At 40.6% G+C, this 19475-nt stretch overlaps 1 protein-coding gene across 7 annotated transcripts in view; it reads left to right on the top strand.

Annotated features, from left to right (window-relative positions):
- KDM3A (lysine demethylase 3A) overlaps positions 1-19475 on the top strand; it is a 65069-nt gene that overhangs the window by 20137 nt on the left and 25457 nt on the right. For 6 of the 7 annotated variants that reach the window (XM_029231662.1, XM_029231667.1, XM_029231666.1 and 3 more), the window contains 3 exons: positions 824-987; positions 2543-3057; positions 13927-14131. In XM_029231662.1, the coding sequence (XP_029087495.1) occupies positions 824-987; positions 2543-3057; positions 13927-14131 (884 nt within the window). Of the gene's footprint in view, positions 1-434; positions 645-823; positions 988-2542; positions 3058-13926; positions 14132-19475 lie in introns of those variants that run through there. The other variant, XM_029231668.1, reaches the window with a different exon arrangement.

Here is a 19475-nt window from a genome sequence, read left to right as displayed (position 1 = left end):
ATTTAAGCACATAATGAAGAGGCTGGTGAAGATGGTCAGTGGGTTTCACCTGGTTAAGCCATAGACTGTTTAGCTGTCTGGAGTTGAGTTTAATCTCTTCCTTCTCTTTCCATGGTGGGAAAGTATAAACTGGATAGTATAAACTGGGAAGAATTTGGTCCGTTATTAATATTTTTGTAAAGTTAAAAGTACACGAAAGTGGAAGGGGACAAGTGTCCTAACTTTGTCCCACAGGACTGTCATGACTTGATATTTTTTGCAGCTTGGGATGACCTTTGTGACTTGATGAGCCACAAACCAGCAAGAACCATGTCCTCAACCTTTATTGCATTGTAAAGGCTTAAGTTGGTACCCAGTAGGCACCACTGCCTGCAAGAGTCCTATGTGGTCTGGTCTCCTGCCAGTCTACGCAGTAAGTGCGTGGTGGGCACTTAGTAATGTCGAACTGAATGCATGTGAAGCTGCCACCGTTTGAAGACTGTTGATTAAAAGCTCACTTCTGCGCTTGCATTAGTAAAGTAATTGCCACGTGGCTGCATTTTCCTGGCATAATGATTCAGAGGTCTGAAAGATCAGCTTGTGATCTTTTAAAGGAAGACGCAAGTTTCGTGAAAAGCTGGAATGACTTATTTAATAGCTCTCAGGTATAAGTCCTTAATTTGTGATTTATTACTTGTTCTACCGTCCTGTTCTTTTTATTTGGTGATTTTGGTGTGCTTGTTTACTACTAAACCGAGCGAATAAACTTGAATCTTGCTAGCATTTCGTAATGCCTCAACTAGGGGCTTTCCTTTTAATATCTGTTTGGTTTGGTATCTTTTAGGCCTCTCCCAGTGTGTGTCCTGTACAGTCTGTTCCCACAACAGTTTTTAAGGAGATACTGCTCGGCTGCACTGCAGCAACTCCGCCAAGTAAGGACCCGAGACATCAGAGTACTCCCCAGGCTGCCAACTCTCCACCTAACCTTGGAGCAAAAATTCCTCAAGGGTGAGTAGTTACGATTTAAAAATGTTTAATCATAATACAGAGAACGGTTATTTTAGCCATGGTTCTTCCTGTCTGAGCTGACATTGCTCAGGCGGCAAGACTGACCCTACATTCAGTGTTTATAGAGAGACTCTTGGTGCAGCTACAATTTGATGTAATTACCTGCCATTCAGTGTATCTCAGGTTGTCCAGGGAGGTTAGAGTTTCCAGGTTGGTCAGGTGCCTTCAGAGGTGGTAAGTGTAGTAGGCATACAGGACAACATTTAAAGGGTTACAGAAAAGAAAGGGATGTGAGGAAAGAGGCGCTTTCTTGACGTGATATAGGGAGAATGGTCAATTGAAATACTACAGACAGCTGTAGAATAATGTCCACTTTCAAGGAAAAGGGAGCAGATTGGTTGTATATGGAAGACTGAGGTCAGTGGGAGTGTGGAGAAGAGGGAGACAGGGTTCCAGTGAGTGGTTCTCATCAGCCCAGACCTCAAGTATAGGTGAGAAATGTGGCAGTAGAGAAAATACTAAGTCATGAGGCATAGTTACTAAGTTATAGGTGAAGATAATAAGAAATGTAAAATTTAATCAGAGATTTAAAGTGGCTACAAGGTTAATGGAGAGAAAAGTTTGAAGGGAAGGATCTCTTAGGAGGAGGGGTGGCCTGTGCAGGCAGTGGATAAAAACCTAAGATAGGGGTCAGAGACTGGTATAGAAAGGTAGGCTTGGAAGACCACTGCAGTAAGGTGGGAGGGTGGGTGAGCACATCGGCTCACTGGGAGGACAGCGGGCTGCTTGGGAGAGAGCTTGGAGGAGGGACACATAGCAGTCAGAGAGAGGGCGGAGTGGTCTTCAGAGCAGAAAGAGGGAGCCGTAAGAAGTTCGGTGGTACCCAAGCAAAGATGTCTAGTATGGGTACTTAAGTGAGAACAGCTTCTCCAGGATGAGATCTTTTGTTAGAGGCAGGAAAACAAGTGTAACAGGAAAAAAGGACTTTGCATTTTGCTGGGGAAAGAGCTTTAGGATGAATTTCAGAGAAACAAAGTTTCTTTAAGGATAACCCCTATTGGGGGTGGAGGGAGTACCAGATGGTTCTGTGAACAAGTACGTAATCAGCTGGCTCTTCTCTTTGCTTTGGGTCTTGATCACTGACCAAACAAGAGTGAAATAGTCCAGTGCTAAGGCTGGTGACACGTTCATAGTCAGATAGGGTTTTGCGCTGCTGGTGATTTGGGTTCCACGTGATACTCAGTTTGCTCTGAGGGAAAGCTAAGGTTCATTTTGCTATGAGAAGTAGAACTAACTTGAAGTAGTTACAGATTTATGAGAACATGCAAATAGGATTTAGGGTTATCTTTTTCTTCGTGTTTAATATATTTTTGCAGAGCCATTGACTGATTACTTTTAACTCCAGCCCACAGAAACCTATCATAAATTCTCTAATATAAGCGGTTTTCTTTTCTCTTTCATACTGGTTACTTTAGGGAACCAAGCGATTATTTTTGGAAGGTAGGGAAGAGATAAAAGAATCCTAGATGCTAGTTTTCATATTACTCTTTTTCAGAAGTCATAAACAGATTTTACCAGAACTTTCTTCCTGTCTAAATACAAAGCCTGAAATACTGAGAACACCAGATGTTGTCTGCAAAGTAGGGTTGCTCTCTTCAAAGTCCTCTCAGATTGGAACTGGAGACTTGAAAACCCTGAGTGAACCAAAGGGAAGCTATACCCAGCTGAAGACAAACACTGACCAGGAAAGCAGCTTGGAATCTTTTCCTCCATCATCGACTGACCTTCCTAGGGAGTGCTTACCTACAAAGGCTTCTTCTACGGCAGAACTGGAAATTGCCAGTACTCCTGAACTGCAGAAGCATCTCGAACATGGACCTTCCACATCTGATGTCCTTTCAAATAAGCCAGAAGAGAAAGCAGATGTCAATAGTAATAGTCCTAATTGTTGTGTAGAAAAAAAGGTAGAACCTTCAACTTTAGGTTGCCAGTCACAGAATTTAAAGGAGTCTTCAGCAAAAGTAGATACTGAAAGCTGTTGTACAAGAAGCAACAATAAAATCCAGAATGGTGAGTGTTTCTGCATATCTTTATTGGTAGAAGGTAAGAAATGGTTGTCAGTACGTACATATCTTCTTCTTACCTTATGAGAAAATGACTGTAGAAAAAGTTCATACAATCAAAAAAGTTCAAAGAAGAAAGTAAAATCCCTAAATCTTCTCAGAAATGATTACTTTTAACATTTTGGTGGACTTAGTTCCATGTATATAGAAACACAGATAAACTATTACACAAATGGTTTCATACCAACAGTTTTACCCAGTGCATTAGTGTAGGTGCCTCTCAACATTTTAAAGTCTGCAAGGATTCCATTATATGCATTTACCGTATGACTTAGGTGGTTCCCAGTTTTTGGTTTAAGAAAATAATTTTGAAATAAAATCTAAAGTGATCTGATGATTGCTTTATCTTCAGCCTATTACTTATCTTTCTGTGACATCCAGGTTGGAGTGAAGGAAGTGATTGAAATTTTATGCTCACACAGGTAGTCCAGATTTGAAATTTTTTTAAAAAGGGAATTGCGGGCTTCCCTGGTGGCACAGTGGTTGAGAGTCCACCTGCCAATGCAGGGGACACGGGTTCGTGCCCCGGTCCGGGAAGATCCCACATGCCGCGGAGCGGCTGGGCCCGTGAGCCATGGCCGCTGAGCCTGTGCGTCCGGAGCCTGTTGCTCCGAGGCGGGAGAGGCCACGACAGTGAGAGGCCCGCGTACCGCAAAAAAAAAAAAAAAAAAAAGGGACTTGCATCACCACCTCTAGAAAAGGGATTTTTAGTTAAAGAATTTAAGGACAGTGCTGAAACACCAGGCAGAGACTCTTTGCTTAAGCGGAGGTCCGGCTGCACCCACAATTTAGAACTAAGTACTATTCTTATAGAGAAAATGGCACATGTATTTCACACGACTTATGTTAACTTTGAGGATGAATATCAGTGATGGTAGTTATCAGATGCTCTCTTACTAGAATTAATAGAACTAAATGGCTTCAGTGTGTCAGAAGGTTCAGGCCTATTACAGTTTAAAAATAGACTTGATAATTGTCAGCTGTGTGGGAAAATTAACTTAAAAAAAAACTTAATGAAAACGCTATTCATTTGGGTAAGTAACAAATGAATAATCCACACTCTAGCTTTTCCTACAGGCCTCTGAAACTAGAGGTGGATTTGACTGAGGGTCTCTTTGAAGTAGAGTTGGAGGAATTGGAAAACGATTTTCCTTGCTGAGTAATACTTCTAACCCAGCTTGTTCATTCTTGAGGCTTAAGTTGATATAGCTGGTAATTTGCACAAAATTAATTGCATAAGGTTCTACTGTTCCTCAGGAGTTATGTAACTCCCCAAAGAAAGCGAATATTCATAACCATGTCCCTGTTCTATTTCTTTATTCTTTTTGAGTCATCAGCCCTCACATTCAGCTAGTTTTTAAGGCAAATTATTTTAATATGTGAAGAAACAAAGTTCTGGACCGGTAAGCACATTATAGGTATAGAAGTGAGTTTCAGAGCCCAGCTTTGTCTTTTTTAATATGTTGTGCAGCTATGCTCCAACTAAAATGATTTTAAGAGAAATGAAAAGCCACTCCACATCCTGGTGCATGCTGTCTACTGGGACTTTTGGCTGAGGAGTAAGACAGTGTGATCAGAAGCCTGCCAGGATCTCTGTGCTGTCTCCACCAGTATTGCTTGTGGGTGTGGAGAGACTCGACTGGAAACTGTTCCTCTGCTGTGTGTGTCCTTGCTTGCTTAGGGGTTAGAAAACAAAAACAAGCTGGAGTTGAACAGCTGCCCTCTTTCTGTTTAGTAGACGTGTGGCTCCTCAGAAATTAGTGTTGCTTTTTTCCCTTGACTCTGCTCTGAATTGAGTCCTTGATTGGGGATCAACTGTTCCTCTCCTCACTGAAGAGCTAGATTTAGATAGTTCAACTTGCTTATTTCTAGGTATTTCCTCTTTTAAGCCCAGGCAGAACAGATAAGATAATCTCTGGACTCGGTCTGGGAAAACCTGGTCCACTCAAAGGATGATGTGTTTCCAATATCTGAGTAATTAAAATTCCATCCTGAACTACTGATTTCTTTATTTTCCCTCCTTTCTTGCTTTACCTTCTCTTTCACTAACTGAATGCGAATGTTTAAGGGGTCAAGGCCTGATGGCATCCATTTAGCATTTTACACTGTGCTCTAGTCATGCTTTAAAAGAGAGGTAAGATTAGAACACCTCTAAGGTAATTATTAAAGGTGCTTATATTATTTAAAGACTTCTTTGGTTTGAGATCTTTCTTCTAGTTTCTTTCAAGACTCCTTACCACCGTCTTCTACCCATCTCTTGACTGGGTCTCCAGAAGTTGTGTTTTTGTTTTTTGTTTGCCTAAGAATCAACTTTCCTCTTCTCAGCTCCCTTGGACCCCGAGAAAAGGTCTTTTCTGTCGGGTTTTTTTTTTTTTTTTTTAAACATCTTTATTGGGGTATAATTGCTTTACAATGGTGTGTTAGCTTCTGCTTTATAACAAAGTGAATCAGTTATACATATACATATGATCCCATATCTCTTCCCTCTTGCGTCTCCCTCCCTCCCACCCTCCCTATCCCACCCCTCTAGGTGGTCACAAAGCACCGAGCCAATATCCCTGTGCCATGTGGCTGCTTCCCACTAGCTATCTACCTTACGTTTGTTAGTGTATATATGTCCATGCCTCTCTCTCGCCCTGTCACAGCTCACCCTTCCCCCTCCCCATATCCTCAAGTCCGTTCTCCAGTAGGTCTGTGTCTTTATTCCTGTCTTACCCCTAGGTTCTAAATGACATTTTTTTTCCCTTAAATTCCATATACATGTGTTAGCATACGGTATTTGTCTTTCTCTTTCTGACTTACTTCACTCTGTATGACAGACTCTAGGTCTATCCACCTCATTACAAATAGCTCAATTTCGTTTCTTTTTATGGCTGAGTAATATTCCATTGTATATATGTGCCACATCTTCTTTATCCATTCATCCGATGATGGGCAATTAGGTTGTTTCCATCTCCGGGCTATTGTAAATAGAGCTGCAAAGAACATTTTGGTACATGACTCTTTTTGAATTTTGGTTTTCTCAGGGTATATGCCCAGTAGTGGGATTGCTGGGTCATATGGTAGTTCTATTTGTAGTTTTCTAAGGAACCTCCATACTGTTCTCCATAGTGGCTGAACCAATTCACATTCCCACCAGCAGTGCAAGAGTGTTCCCTTTTCTCCACACCCTCTCCAGCATTTACTGTTTCTAGATTTTTTGAAGATAGCCATTCTGACTGGTGTGAGATGATATCTCATTGTAGTTTTGATTTGCATTTCTCTAATGATTAATGATGTTGAGCATTCTTTCATGTGTTTATTGGCAGTCTGTATATCTTCTTTGGAGAAATGTCTATTTAGGTCTTCTGCCCATTTTTGCATTGGGTTTGTTTTTTTGTTATTGAGCTGCATGAGCTGCTTGAAATTTTGGAGATTAATCCTGTGTCAGTTGCTTCATTTGCAAATATTTTCCCCCATTCTGAGGGTTGTCTTTTGGTCTTGTTTATGGTTTCCTTTGCTGTGCAAAAGCTTTGAAGTTTCATTAGGTCCCATTTGTTTGTTTTTATTTCCATTTCTCTAGGAGGTGGGTCAAAAAGGATCTTGCTGTAATTTATGTCATAGAGTGTTCTGCCTATGTTTTCCTCTAAGAGTTTGATAGTTTCTGGCCTTACATTTAGGTCTTTAATCCATTTTGAGCTTATTTTTGTGTATGGTGTTAGGGAGTGATCTAATCTCATACTTTTACATGTACCTGTCCAGTTTTCCCAGCACCACTTATTGAAGAGGCTGTCCCTTCTCCACTGTACATTCCTGCCTCCTTTATCAAAGATAAGGTGACCATAGGTGTGTGGGTTTATCTCTGGGCTTTCTATCCTGTTCCATTGATCTATCTTTCTGTTTTTGTGCCAGTACCATACTGTCTTGATTACTGTAGCTTTGTAGTGTAGTCTGAAGTCAAGGAGCCTGATTCCTCCATCTCCGTTTTTCGTTCTCAAGATTCATTTGGCTATTCGGGGTCTTTTGTGTTTCCATACAAATTGTGAAATTTTTTGTTCTAGTTCTGTGAAAAATGCCAGTGGTAGTTTTATAGGGATTGCATTGAATCTATAGATTGCTTTGGGTAGTAGAGTCATTTTCACAATGTTGATTCTTCCAATCCAAGAACATGGTATATCTCTCCATCTATTTGTATCATCTTTAATTTCTTTCATCAGTGTCTTATAATTTTCTGCATACAGGTCTTTTGTCTCCTTAGGTAGGTTTATTCGTAGATATTTTATTCTTTTTGTTGCAGTGGTAAATGGGAGTGTTTTCTTGATTTCACTTTCAGATTTTTCATCCTTAGTGTATAGGAATGCCAGAGATTTCTGTGCATTAATTTTGTATCCTGCTACTTTACCAGATTCATTGATTAGCTCTAGTAGTTTTCTGGTGGCATCTTTAGGATTCTCTATGTATAGTATCATGTCATCTGCAAACAGTGACAGCTTTACTTCTTTTCCGATTTGGATTCCTTTTATTTCCTTTTCTTCTCTGATTGCTGTGGCTAAAACTTCCAAAACTATGTTGAATAAGAGTGGTGAGAGTGGGCAACCTTGTCTTGTTCCTGATCTTAGTGGAAATGCTTTCAGTTTTTCACCATTGAGGATGGTGTTGGCTGTGGGCTTGTCATATATGGCCTTTATTATGTTGAGGAAAGTTCCCTCTATGCCTACTTTCTGCAGGGTTTTTATCATAAATGGGTGTTGAATTTTGTCAAAAGCTTTCTCTGCATCTATTGAGATGATCATATGGTTTTTATCCTTCAATTTGTTAATATGGTTTATCACATTGATAGATTTGTGTATATTGAAGAATCCTTGCATTCCTGGAATAAACCCCACTTGATCATGGTGTATGATCCTTTTAATGTGCCGTTGGATTCTGTTTGCTAGTATTTTGTTGAGGATTTTTGCATCTATGTTCATCAGTGATATTAGCCTGTAGTTTTCTTTCTTTGTGACATCCTTGTCTGGTTTTGGTATCAAGGTGATGGTGGCCTCGTAGAATGAATTTGGGAGTGTTCCTCCCTCTACTATATTTTGGAAGAGTTTGAGAAGGATAGGTGTCAGCTCTTCTCTAAATGTTTGATAGAATTCGCCTGTGAAGCCATCTGGTCCTGGGCTTTTGTTTGTTGGAAGATTCTTAATCACAGTTTGAATTTCAGTGCTTGTGATTGGTCTGTTCATATTTTCTATTTCTTCCTGATTCAGTCTTGGCACGTTGTGCATTTCTAAGAATTTGTCCATTTCTTCCAGGTTGTCCATTTTATTGGCATAGAGTTGCTTGTAGTAATCTCTCATGATCTTTTTTATTTCTGCAGTGTCAGTTGTTACTTCTCCTTTTTCATTTCTAATTCTATTGATTTGAGTCTTCTCCCTTTTTTTCTTGATGAGTCTGGCTAATGGTTTATCTATTTTGTTTATCTTCTCAAAGAACCAGATTTTAGTTTTATTGATCTTTGCTATTGTTTCCTTCATTTCTTTTTCATTTATTTCTGATCTGATTTTTATGATTTCTTTCCTTCTGCTAACTTTGGGGGTTTTTTGTTCTTCTTTCTCTAATTGCTTTAGGTGCGAGGTTAGGTTGTTTATTCGAGATGTTTCCTGCTTCTTAAGGTGGGCTTGTATTGCTGTAAACTTCCCTCTTAGAACTGCTTTTGCTGCATCCCATAGGTTTTGGGTCGTTGTGTCTCCATTGTCATTTGTTTCTAGGTATTTTTTTATTTCCTCTTTGATTTCTTCAGTGATCACTTCGTTATTAAGTAGTGTATTGTTTAGCCTCCATGTGTTTGTATTTTTTACAGATCTTTTCCTGTAATTGATATCTAGTCTCATGGTGTTGTGGTCGGAAAAGATACTTGATACGATTTCAGTTTTCTTAAATTTACCAAGGCTTGATTTGTGACCCAAGATATGATCTGTCCTGGAGAATGTTCCATGAGCACTTGAGAAAAATGTGTATTCTGTTGTTTTTGGATGGAGTGTCCTATAAATATCAATTAAGTCCATCTTGTTTAATGTATCATTTGAAGCTTGTGTTTCCTTATTTATTTTCATTTTGGATGATCTGTCCATAGGTGAAACTGGGGTGTTAAAGTCCCCTACTATGAATGTGTTACTGTCGATTTCCCCTTTTATGGCTGTTAGTATTTGCCTTATGAATTGAGGTGCTCCTATGTTGGGTGCATAAATACTTACAATTGTTATATCTTCCTCTTGGATCGATCCCTTGATCATTATGTAGTGTCCTTCTTTGTATCTTCTAATAGTCTATTTCAAAGTCTATTTTGTCTGATATGAGAATTGCTACTCCAGCTTTCTTTTGGTTTCCATTTGCACGGAATATCTTTTTCTATCCCCTTACTTTCAGTCTGTATTTGTCTCTAGGTCTGAAGTGGGTCTCTTGTAGACAGCATATATATGGGTCTTGTTTTTGTATCCATTCAGCCAATCTGTGTCTTTTGGTGGGAGCATTCAGTCTACTTACATTTAAGGTAATTATTGATATGTTCCTATTCCCATTTTCTAAATTGTTTTGGGTTCATTATTATAGGTCTTTTCCTTTTCTTGTGTTTCTTGCCTAGAGAAGTTCCTTTAGCATTTGTTGTAAAGCTGGTTTGGTGGTGCTGAACTGTCTCAGCTTTTGCTTGTCTGTAAAGGTTTTAATTTCTCCATCAAATCTGAATGAGATCCTTGCTGGGTAGAGTAGTCTTGGTTGCAGGTTTTTCTCCGTCATCACTTTCAGTATGTCCTGCCACTCCCTTCTGGCTTTCAGAGTTTCTGCTGAGAGATCAGCTGTTAACCTTATGGGGATTCCCTTGTGTGTTATTTGTTTTTCGCTTGCTGCTTTTAATATGCTTTCTTTGTATATAATTTTTGACAGTTTGATTAATATGTGTCTTGGCATATTTCTCCTTGGATTTATCCTGTATGGGACTCTCTGTGCTTCCTGGACTTGATTAACTATTTCCTTTCCCATATTAGGGAAGTTTTCAACTATAATCTCTTCAAATATTTTCTCAGTCCCTTTCTTTTTCTCTTCTTCTTATGGAACCCCTATAATTCAAATGTTGGTGCGTTTAATGTTATCCCAGAGGTCTCTGAGACTGTCCTCAGTTCTTTTCATTCTTTTTTCTCTATTCTGCTCTGCAGTAGTTATTTCCACTATTTTATCTTCCAGGTCACTTATCCGTTCTTCTGCCTCAGTTATTCTGCTATTGATCTCATCTAGAGTCTTTTTCATTTCATTTATTGTGTTGTTCTTCATTGTTTGTTTCATCTTTAGTTCTTCTAGGTCCTTGTTAAATGTTTCTTGCATTTTGTCCATTCTATTTCCAAGATTTTGGATCATCTTTACTATCATTATTCTGAATTCTTTTTCAGGTAGACTGCCTATTTCTTCTTCATTTGTTAGGTCTGGTGCATTTTTATCTTGCTCCTTCATCTGCTGTGTGTTTTTCTTTCTTCTCATTTTGCTTATCTTACTGTGTTTGGGGTCTCCTTTTTGCAGGCTGCAGGTTCGTAGTTCCCGTTGTTTTTGATGTCTGTCCCCAGTGGCTAAGGTTGGTTCAGTGGGTTGTGTAGGCTTCCTGGTGGAGGGGACTAGTGCCTGTGTTCTGGTGGATGAGGCTGGATCTTGTCTCTCTAGTGGGCAGGTCCACGTCTGGTGGTGTGCTTTGGGGTGTCTATGGACTTATTATGATTTTAGGCAGCCTCTCTGCTAACGGGTGGGGTTGTGTTCCTGTTTTGCTAGTTGTTTGGCATAGGTTGTCCAGCACTGTAGCTTGCTGGTCATTGAGTGAAGCTGGGTGCTGGTGTTGAGATGGAGATCTCTGGGAGATTTTCACCGTTTGATATCATGTGGAGCTGGGAGGTCTCTTGTTGACCAGTGTCCTGAAGTTGGCTCTCCCACCTCAGAGGCACAGCACTGACTCCTGGCTTCAGCACCAAGAGCCTTTCATCCACACGGCTCAGAATAAAAGGGAGAAAAAGTAGAGAGAAAGAATTAGTAGAAGTAGGAAGGAAGAAAGAAAGAAAGAAAGGAGGGAAGGAAGGAAGAAAGAAAGAAGGAAAGAAGGAAAGAAAGGAGGGATGGAGGGAGGAAGGAAGGAAGGAGGGAAGGAAGGAAAAAAAGAGAAGATACAGTAAAATAAAATAAAGTTATTAAATTAAAAAATAATTATTTAGAAAAAAAAGGGGGGACGGATAGAACCTTAGGACAAATGGTGGAAGCAAAGCAATACAGACAAAATCTTACACAGAAGCATACACATACACCCTCACAAAAAGAGGTAAAGGGGGAAAAAATCATAAATCTTGCTCTCAAAGTCCACCTCCTCAATTTGGGATGATTCGTTGTCTAAAGGAGGGAGGGAAGGAAGGAAGGAAGGAAGGAAGGAAGGGAAAGAAAGAAGGTAAAGTATAATAAAGTTATTAAAATTATTAAGAAAAAAAATTTAAAAAAAAACCGGACAGATAGAACCCTAGGACAAATGGTGGAAGCAAAGCTATACAGACAAAATCTCACACAGAAGCATACACATACACACTCACAAAAAGAGGAAAAGGAGAAGAAATAGATCTTGCTCTCGAAGTCCACCTCCTCAATTTGGGATGACTCGTTGTCTATATTCATGTATTCCACAGTTGCAGGGTACATCAAGTTGATTGTGGAGCTTTAATCCGCTGCTTCTGAGGCTGCTGGGAGGGATTTCCCTTTCTCTTCTTTGTTCTCACAGCTCACAGGGGCTCAGCTTTGGATTTGGCCCCGCCTCTGCGTGTAGGTCGCTGGAGGGCATCTGTTTTTTGCTCAGACAGGACGGGGTTAAAGGAGCCGCTGATTCGGGGGCTCTGGCGCACTCAGGCCGGGGAGAGGGAGGGGCACGGCGTGCGGGGCGGGCCTGCGGCGGCAGAAGCCAGCGTGACATTGCATCAGCCTGAGGCCCGCTGTGCGTTCTCCCGGGAAAGTTGTCCCTGGATCCCGGGAACCTGGCAGTGGCGGGCTGCACAGGCTCCCCGGAAGAGGGGTGTGGATAGGGACCTGTGCTCGCACACAGGCCCCATCGTGGCGGCAGCAGCAGCCTTAGCGTCTCCCGCCCGTCTCTAGGGTCCGTGCTTTTAGCCGCGTCTCCCACCCGTCTCGGGTCCGCGCTTTTAGCCGCGGCTCGCGCCTGTCTCTGGGGTTCGCGCTTTTAGCCGCGGCTCGCGCCCGTCTCTGGAGTTCCTTTAAGCAGAGCTCTTAAACCCCTCTCCTCGCGCATCAGGAAACAGAGGGAAGAAAAAGTCTCTTGCCTCTTAGGCAGCTCCAGACCTTTTCCTGGCCTCCCTTCCGGCTAGCCGTGGTGCACTAACCCCTTCAGGCTGTGTTCACGCTGCCAACCCCAGTCCTCTCCCTGCGCTCCGCCCAAAGCCCGAGCCTCAGCTCGCAGCCCCGCCCAACCCAGCGGGTGAGCAGACAAGCCTCTCGGGCTGGTGAGTGCCGGTCGGCACCGATCCTCTGTGCGGGGAATCTCCCAGCTTTGCCCTCCGCACCCCTGTGGCTGTGCTCTCCTCCGCGGCTCTGAAGCTCCCCCCTCCGCCTCCCGCAGTCCGCCCGCGAAGGGGCTTCCTAGTGTGTAGAAACCTTTCCTCCTTCACAGCTCCCTCCCACTGGTGCAGGTTCCGTCCCTATTCTTTTGTCTCTGTTTATTCTTTTTTCTTTTGCCCTACCCAGGTACGTGGGGAGTTTGTTGCCTTTTGGGAGGTCTGAGGTCTTCTGCCAGCGTTCTGTAGGAGTTGCTCCACGTGTAGATGTATTTCTGGTGTATTTGTGGGGAGGAAGGTGATCTCCGCCTCTTACTCATCCACCATCTTCCCCTCCGCCGCCTTCTGTCGGTTTTATATGAAATACAGTCCCTCAGTATCTGAGAGGGATCATTTCCAGTACCCCCTGTGGATACCAAAAATGCACCAGTCCCCTACAGTTAGCCTTCCCATTCCCATCTGCAGATTCAGCCGACCACAGGTCGTGTAGTATTTTCAATCCATGGTTGGTTGAACCCATGGATGTAGAGGGCCCACTGTATACCGTAAGGCTCTTGACCTAGAAATGGATTCCTTTCTGTGTTATTTGGTCTGACACAGTGGTTGCTCTTTAATGTTACATCTCTATTTTTGTCTCCCTTTTTCTTTAGAAACCATCTTAACTTTTCCTTTCAAGTTCACCTGCCCATTACAAGTTAAAACTTAAAACATGCATTTACTTAGAATCAAAATCCTCTCTTTAGCCAATGCTCTTAATCTTGAATGGAACATATGTGTGAAGGAAATAGAAGATATGTCAAGGGTCAAGTGGCATCTCCTAGAAGCATTTAGAGGATCACTCTTATAGGCCAGGGGGCCTGTGACGTTTGGAATGGTTAGCTTTTGCAGAATGCTTTGGAAAACACATCTCAAACCAGTCTTTTTGAGTGTGAAAACTGACACAGTTGACTCCCGCACGGTCCTCTGTTGAAGCGTTCTTCTTATCTAGGGTTGTGAATAGAGGTAGGCACTAACTTGGAATTGTGGGTCTGGGGTTTTAAGTTGCCAGATGGACTCATCAAATGAGATGTATTTTATAAAGAGAATAAAACTTCCAATTGTTCTGATAGTTGTCTTCTATTAAGCCATTTTTAGAAATTACTACAGTTGAACCAGTAATTGAAAAGAGGAGTTCTCCCTTTGGGAAAACTGACCTTTTGAATAGAATTCAGTCAAATATTGATGTGACTTTTTAAATTTGAGGTCCCATTTTCCTTCATCTTTTTTTCTAGCCCCATCCCGGAAGTCGGTTTTGACAGACCCAGCCAAACTCAAGAAGCTGCAGCAGAGCGGTGAGGCCTTTGTGCAGGACGACTCTTGCGTGAACATCGTTGCGCAGCTGCCCAAGTGCCGGGAGTGTCGCTTGGACAGCCTCCGAAAGGATAAGGAGCAGCAGAAAGACTCGCCCGTGTTTTGCCGCTTCTTTCACTTCAGGAGGTGAGCCATTTGGGGAAAAGCTGAGATACCCTGGGCCCTATAGTGTACTTTTCTCTCTCTTCTAGCAACAGTAACTCTAAAACTGAAAAGAGTACAGATTACACTTTTTAATCTGTGGATTTAGGAATCTAGATCTTATTACACATTCTTTCCTTCTCATTCTCCTTTTCAGGTTTTTTTTAAAGCAAAGAAGCTTAAAAATATAAATTTCCATTTTTTTTAACATCTTTATTGGAGTATAATTGCTTTACAGTGTTGTGTTAGTTTCTGCTGTATAACAAAGTGAATCAGCTATATGCATACGTATATCCCCATATCGCCTCCCGCTTGCGTCTCCCTCCTACCCTTCTTATCCCACCCATCTAGATGGTCGCACAGTACCGAGCTGATCTCCCTGTGCTATGCGGCTGCTTCCCACTAGCTATCTATTTTACATCTGGTAGTGTATATTTGTCAGTGCTACTTTCTCACTTCGTCCCAGCTTACCCTTCCCCCTCCCCGTGTCCTCAAGTCCATTCTCTACATCTGTATCTTTATTCCTGTCCTGACATTAGGTTCATCAGAACCATATTTTTTTTGAGATTCCATATATATGTGTTAGCATACGGTATTTGTTTTTCTCTTTCTGACTGCACTCTGTATGACAGACTGTACGTCCATTCACCTCATTACAAATAACTCAATTTCGTTTCTTTTTATGGCTGAGTAATATTCCATTGTGTATACGTGCCACATCTTCTTTATCCATTCATCTGTCAGTGGGCACTTAGGTTGCTTCCATGTCCTGGCTATTGTAAATAGTGCTGCAGTGAACATTGTGGTACATGACTTTTTGAATTATGGTTTTCTCAGGGTATATGCCCAGTAGTGGGATGGCTGGGTCGTATGGTAGTTCTATTTTTAGTTTTTTAAGGAACCTCCATACTGTTCTCCATAGTGGCTGTATCAATTTACATTCCCACCAACAGTGCAAGAGGGTTCCCTTTTCTCCACACCCTCTCCAGCATTTATCGTTTGTAGATTTTTTGATAATGGCCATTCTGACCAGTGTGAGGTGATACCTCATTGTAGTTTTGATTTCCACTTCTCTAATGATTAGTGATGTTGACCATCTTTTCATGTGTTTGTTGGCAATCTGGATATCTTCTTTGGAGAAATGTCCGTTTAGGTCTTCTGCCCATTTTTGGATTGGGTTGTTTGTTTTTTTGTTATTGAGCTGCTTGTATACTTTGGAGATTAATCCTGTGCCAGTTGCTTCATTTGCAAATATTTTCTCCCATTCTGAGGGTTGTCTTTTCGTCTTGTTTATGGTTTCCTATGCTGTGCGAAAGCTTTGAAGTTTCATTAGGTCCCATTTGTTTATTTTTGTTTTTATTTCCATTTCTCTAGGAGGTAGGTCAAAAAGGATCTTGCTGTGATTTATGTCATAGAGTGTTCTGCCTGTGTTTTCTTTTAAGAGTTTTATAGTGGCCTTACATTTAGGTCATTAATCCATTTTGAGTTTATCTTTGTGTATGGTGTTAGGAAGTGTTCTAATTTCATTCTTTTATATGTAGCTGTCCAGTTTTCCCAGCACCACTTACTGAAGAGGCTGTCTTTTCTCCATTGTATATTCTTGCCTCCTTTATCAAAGATAAGGTGACCATATGTGCATGGGTTTACTCTGGGCTTTCTATCCTGTTCCATTGATTTATATTTCTGTTTTTGTGCCAGTACCATACTGTCTTGATTAGTGTAGCTCTGTAGTATAGTCTGAAGTCTGGCAGCCTGATTCCTCCAGCTCCATTTTTCTTTCTCAAGATTGCTTTGGCTCTTCGGGGTCTTTTGTGTTTCCATACAAGTTGTGCAATTTTTTAAATTATTATTATTATTTTTTGTGGTACGGAGGCCTCTCACTGCTGTGGCCTCTCCCGTTGCGGAGCACAGGCTCCGGACGCACAGGCTCAGCGGCCATGGCTCATGGGCCCAGCCGCTCTGCGGCATGTGGGATCTTCCCGACTGGGGCACCGAACCTGCAACCTCTGTATTGGCAGGCGGACTCTCAACCACTGCACCACCAGGGAATCCCCAAGTTGTGCAATTTTTGGTTCTAGTACTGGGAAAAATACCATTGGTAGTTTGATAGGGATTGCACTGAATCTGTAGATTGCTTTGGGTAGTAGAGTCATTTTCACAGTGTTGATTCTTCCAATCCAAGAACATAGTATATGTCTCCATCTGTTTGTATCATCTTGAATTTCTTTCATCAGTGTCTTATAGTTTTCTGCATACAGGTCTTTTGTCTTCTTAGGTAGGTTTATTCCTAAGCATTTTATTCTTTTCGTTGCAATGGTAAATGGGAGTGTTTCCCTAATTTCTCTTTCAGATTTTTCATCATTAGTATACAGGAATGCAAGAGATTGCTGTGTGTTAATTTTGTATCCTGCTACTTTACCACATTCATTGATTAGCTCTAGTAGTTTTCTGGTAGCATCTTTAGGATTCTCTATGCATAGTATCATGTCATCTGCAAAAAGTGACAGTTTTACTTCCTTTCTGATTTGGATTCCTTTTATTTCTTTTTCTTCTCTGATTACTGTGGCCAAAACTTCCAAAACTATGTTGAATAATAGTGGTGAGAATGGGCAACCTTGTCTTGTTGCCCTGAGAAATGGTTTCAGTTTTTCATCATTTAGAACGATGTTGGCTATGGGTTTGTCATATATGGGCTTTATTATGTTGAGATAGGTTCCCTCTATGCCCACTTTCTGGAGAGTTTTTATCATAAATGGGTATTGAATTTTGTCAAAAGCTTTTTCTGCATCTCTTGAGATTATCATATGGTTTTTATCCTTCAGTTTGTTAATATGGTGTATCCCATGGATTGATTTGCGTATATTGAAGAATCCTTGTATTCCTGGGATAAATCCCACTTGATCACGGTGTATGATCCTTTTAATGTGCTGTTGGATTCTGTTTGCTAGTATTTTGTTGAGGATTTTTGCATCTGTGTTCATCAGAGATACTGGCCTGAAGTTTTCTTTTTTTGTGACATCCTTGTCTGGTTTTGGTATCAGGGTGATGGTGGCCTCGTAGCATGAGTTTGTGAGTGTTCCTCCCTCTGCTATATTTTGGAAGAGTTTGAGAAGGATAGGTGTTAGCTCTTCTCTAAATGTTTGATAGAATTCACCTGTGAAGCCATCTGATCCTGGGCTTTTGTTTGTTGGAAGATTCTTAATCACAGTTTCAATTTCAGTGCTTGTGATTGGTCTGTTTATATTTTCTGTTTCTTTCTGGTTCAGTCTTGAAAGGTTGTGCTTTTCTAAGAAATTGTCTATTTCTTCCAGGTGGTCCATTTTATTGGCTTGTAGTAATCTCTCATGATCCTTTGTATTTCTGCAGTGTCAGTTGTTACTCCTCCTTTTTCATTTCTAATTCTGTTGATTTGAGTCTTCTCCCTTTTTTTCTTGATGCGTCTGGCTAATGGTTTATCAATTTTGTGTATCTTCTCAAGGAGCCAGCTTTTAGTTTTATTGAGCTTTGCTGTCCTTTCCTTCATTTCTTTTTCATTTATTTCTGATCTGATCTTTATGATATTTTTCCTTCTGCTAACTTTGGGGGGTTTTTGTTCTTCTTCCTCTAGTTGCTTTAGGTGTAAGATTAGGTTGTTTGAGATTTTTGTTGAGGTAGGATTGTATTGCTATAAACTTCCCTCTTAGAACTGCTTTTGCTGCATCCCATAGGTTTTGGGTTGTCCTGTTTTCATTGTCATTTGTTTCTAGCTATTTTTTTATTTCCTCGGTGATCTCTCAGTTATTTAGTAGCGTATTGTTTAGCCTCCATGTGTTTGTATTTTTTACAGTTTTTTTCCTGTAATTGATATCTAGACTCATAGTGTTGTGGTCGGAAAAGATACTTGATATGATTTTAATTTTCTTAAATTTACCAAGGCTTGATTTGTGACCCAAGATATGATCTATCCTGGAGACTGTTCCATGAGCACTTGAGAAGAAAGTGTATTCTGTTGTTTTTGGATAGAATGTCCTATAAATATCAATTAAGTCCATCTTGTTTAATGTGTCATTTAAATTTTGTGTTTCCTTATTTATTTTCATTTTGGATCATCTGTCCATTGGTGAAAGTAGGATGTTCAAGTCCCCTCTTATTACTGTGTTACTGTCGATTTCCCCTTTTATGGCTGTTAGCATTTGCCTTATGTATTGAGGTACTCCTATGTTGGGTGCATAAATATTTATAATTGTTATGTCTTTTTCTTGGATTGATTCCTTGATCATTATGTAGTGTCCTTCTTTATCTTTTGTAATAGTCTTTATTTTAAAGTCTATTTTGTCTGATATGAGAATTGGTACTCCAGCTTTCTTTTGATTTCCCTTTGCATGGAATATCTCTTTCCACCCCCTCACTTTCAGTCTGTATGTGTCCCTAGGTCTGAAGTGAGACTTTGTAGACAGCATATGTATGGGTCTTGTTTTTGTATCCATTCATCTGGTCTGTCTTTTGGTTGGAGTATTTAATTCATTTACATTTAAGGCAATTATTGATATGTATGTTTCTGTTACCATTTTCTTAATTGCTTTGGGTTTGTTTTTGTAAGTCTTTTCCTTCTCTTGTGTTTCCTGCCTAGAGAAGTTCTTTAGCATTTGTTGTAAAGCTGGTTTGGTAATGCTGAATTCTCTTAACTTTTGCTTATCTGTAAGGGTTTTAATTTCTCCATCGAATCTGAATGGGATCCTTGCTGGGTAGAGTAATCTTGGTTGTAAGTTTTTCCCTTTCATCACTTTAAATATGTCCTGCCACTCCCTTCTGGCTTGCAGAGTTTCTGCTGAAAAATCAGCTGGTAACCTTATGGGGATTCCCTTGTATGTTATTTGTTGCTTTTCCCTTGCTGCTTTTAATATTTTTCTTTGTATTTAATTTTTGATAGTTTGATTAATATGTGTCTCAGCGTGTTTCTCTTTGGATTTATCCTGTGTCGTACTCTCTGTGCTTCCCGGACTTGATTATTTCCTTTCCCATGTTAGGGAAGTTTTTGACTGTCATGTCTTCAGATATTTTCTCAGACCCTTTCTTTTTCTCTTCTTCTTCTGGGACCCGTATAATTTGAATGTTGGTGTGTTTAATGTTGTCCCAGAGGTCTCTGAGTCTGTCCTCAATTCTTTTCATTCTTTTTTCTTTATTCTGCTCCCTGCAGTTATTTCGACCATTTTACCTTCCAGCTCACTTATCCGTTCTTTTGCCTCAGTTATTCTGTTATTGATTCCTTCTAGAGTATTTCTGATTTCAGTAATTGTGTTGTTCATCACTGTTTGTTTGCTCTTTAGTTCTTCTAGATCCTTGTTAAATG

This window comes from Monodon monoceros, unplaced genomic scaffold, assembly GCF_005190385.1.
Source record: "Monodon monoceros isolate NGI ecotype Baffin Bay Population unplaced genomic scaffold, NGI_Narwhal_1 Super_Scaffold_19, whole genome shotgun sequence".
NCBI classification, from domain to species: Eukaryota; Metazoa; Chordata; class Mammalia; order Artiodactyla; family Monodontidae; genus Monodon; species Monodon monoceros.
Note: the sequence above shows the minus strand (reverse complement) of the source record. Positions and strands in the feature narration are given on the sequence as shown.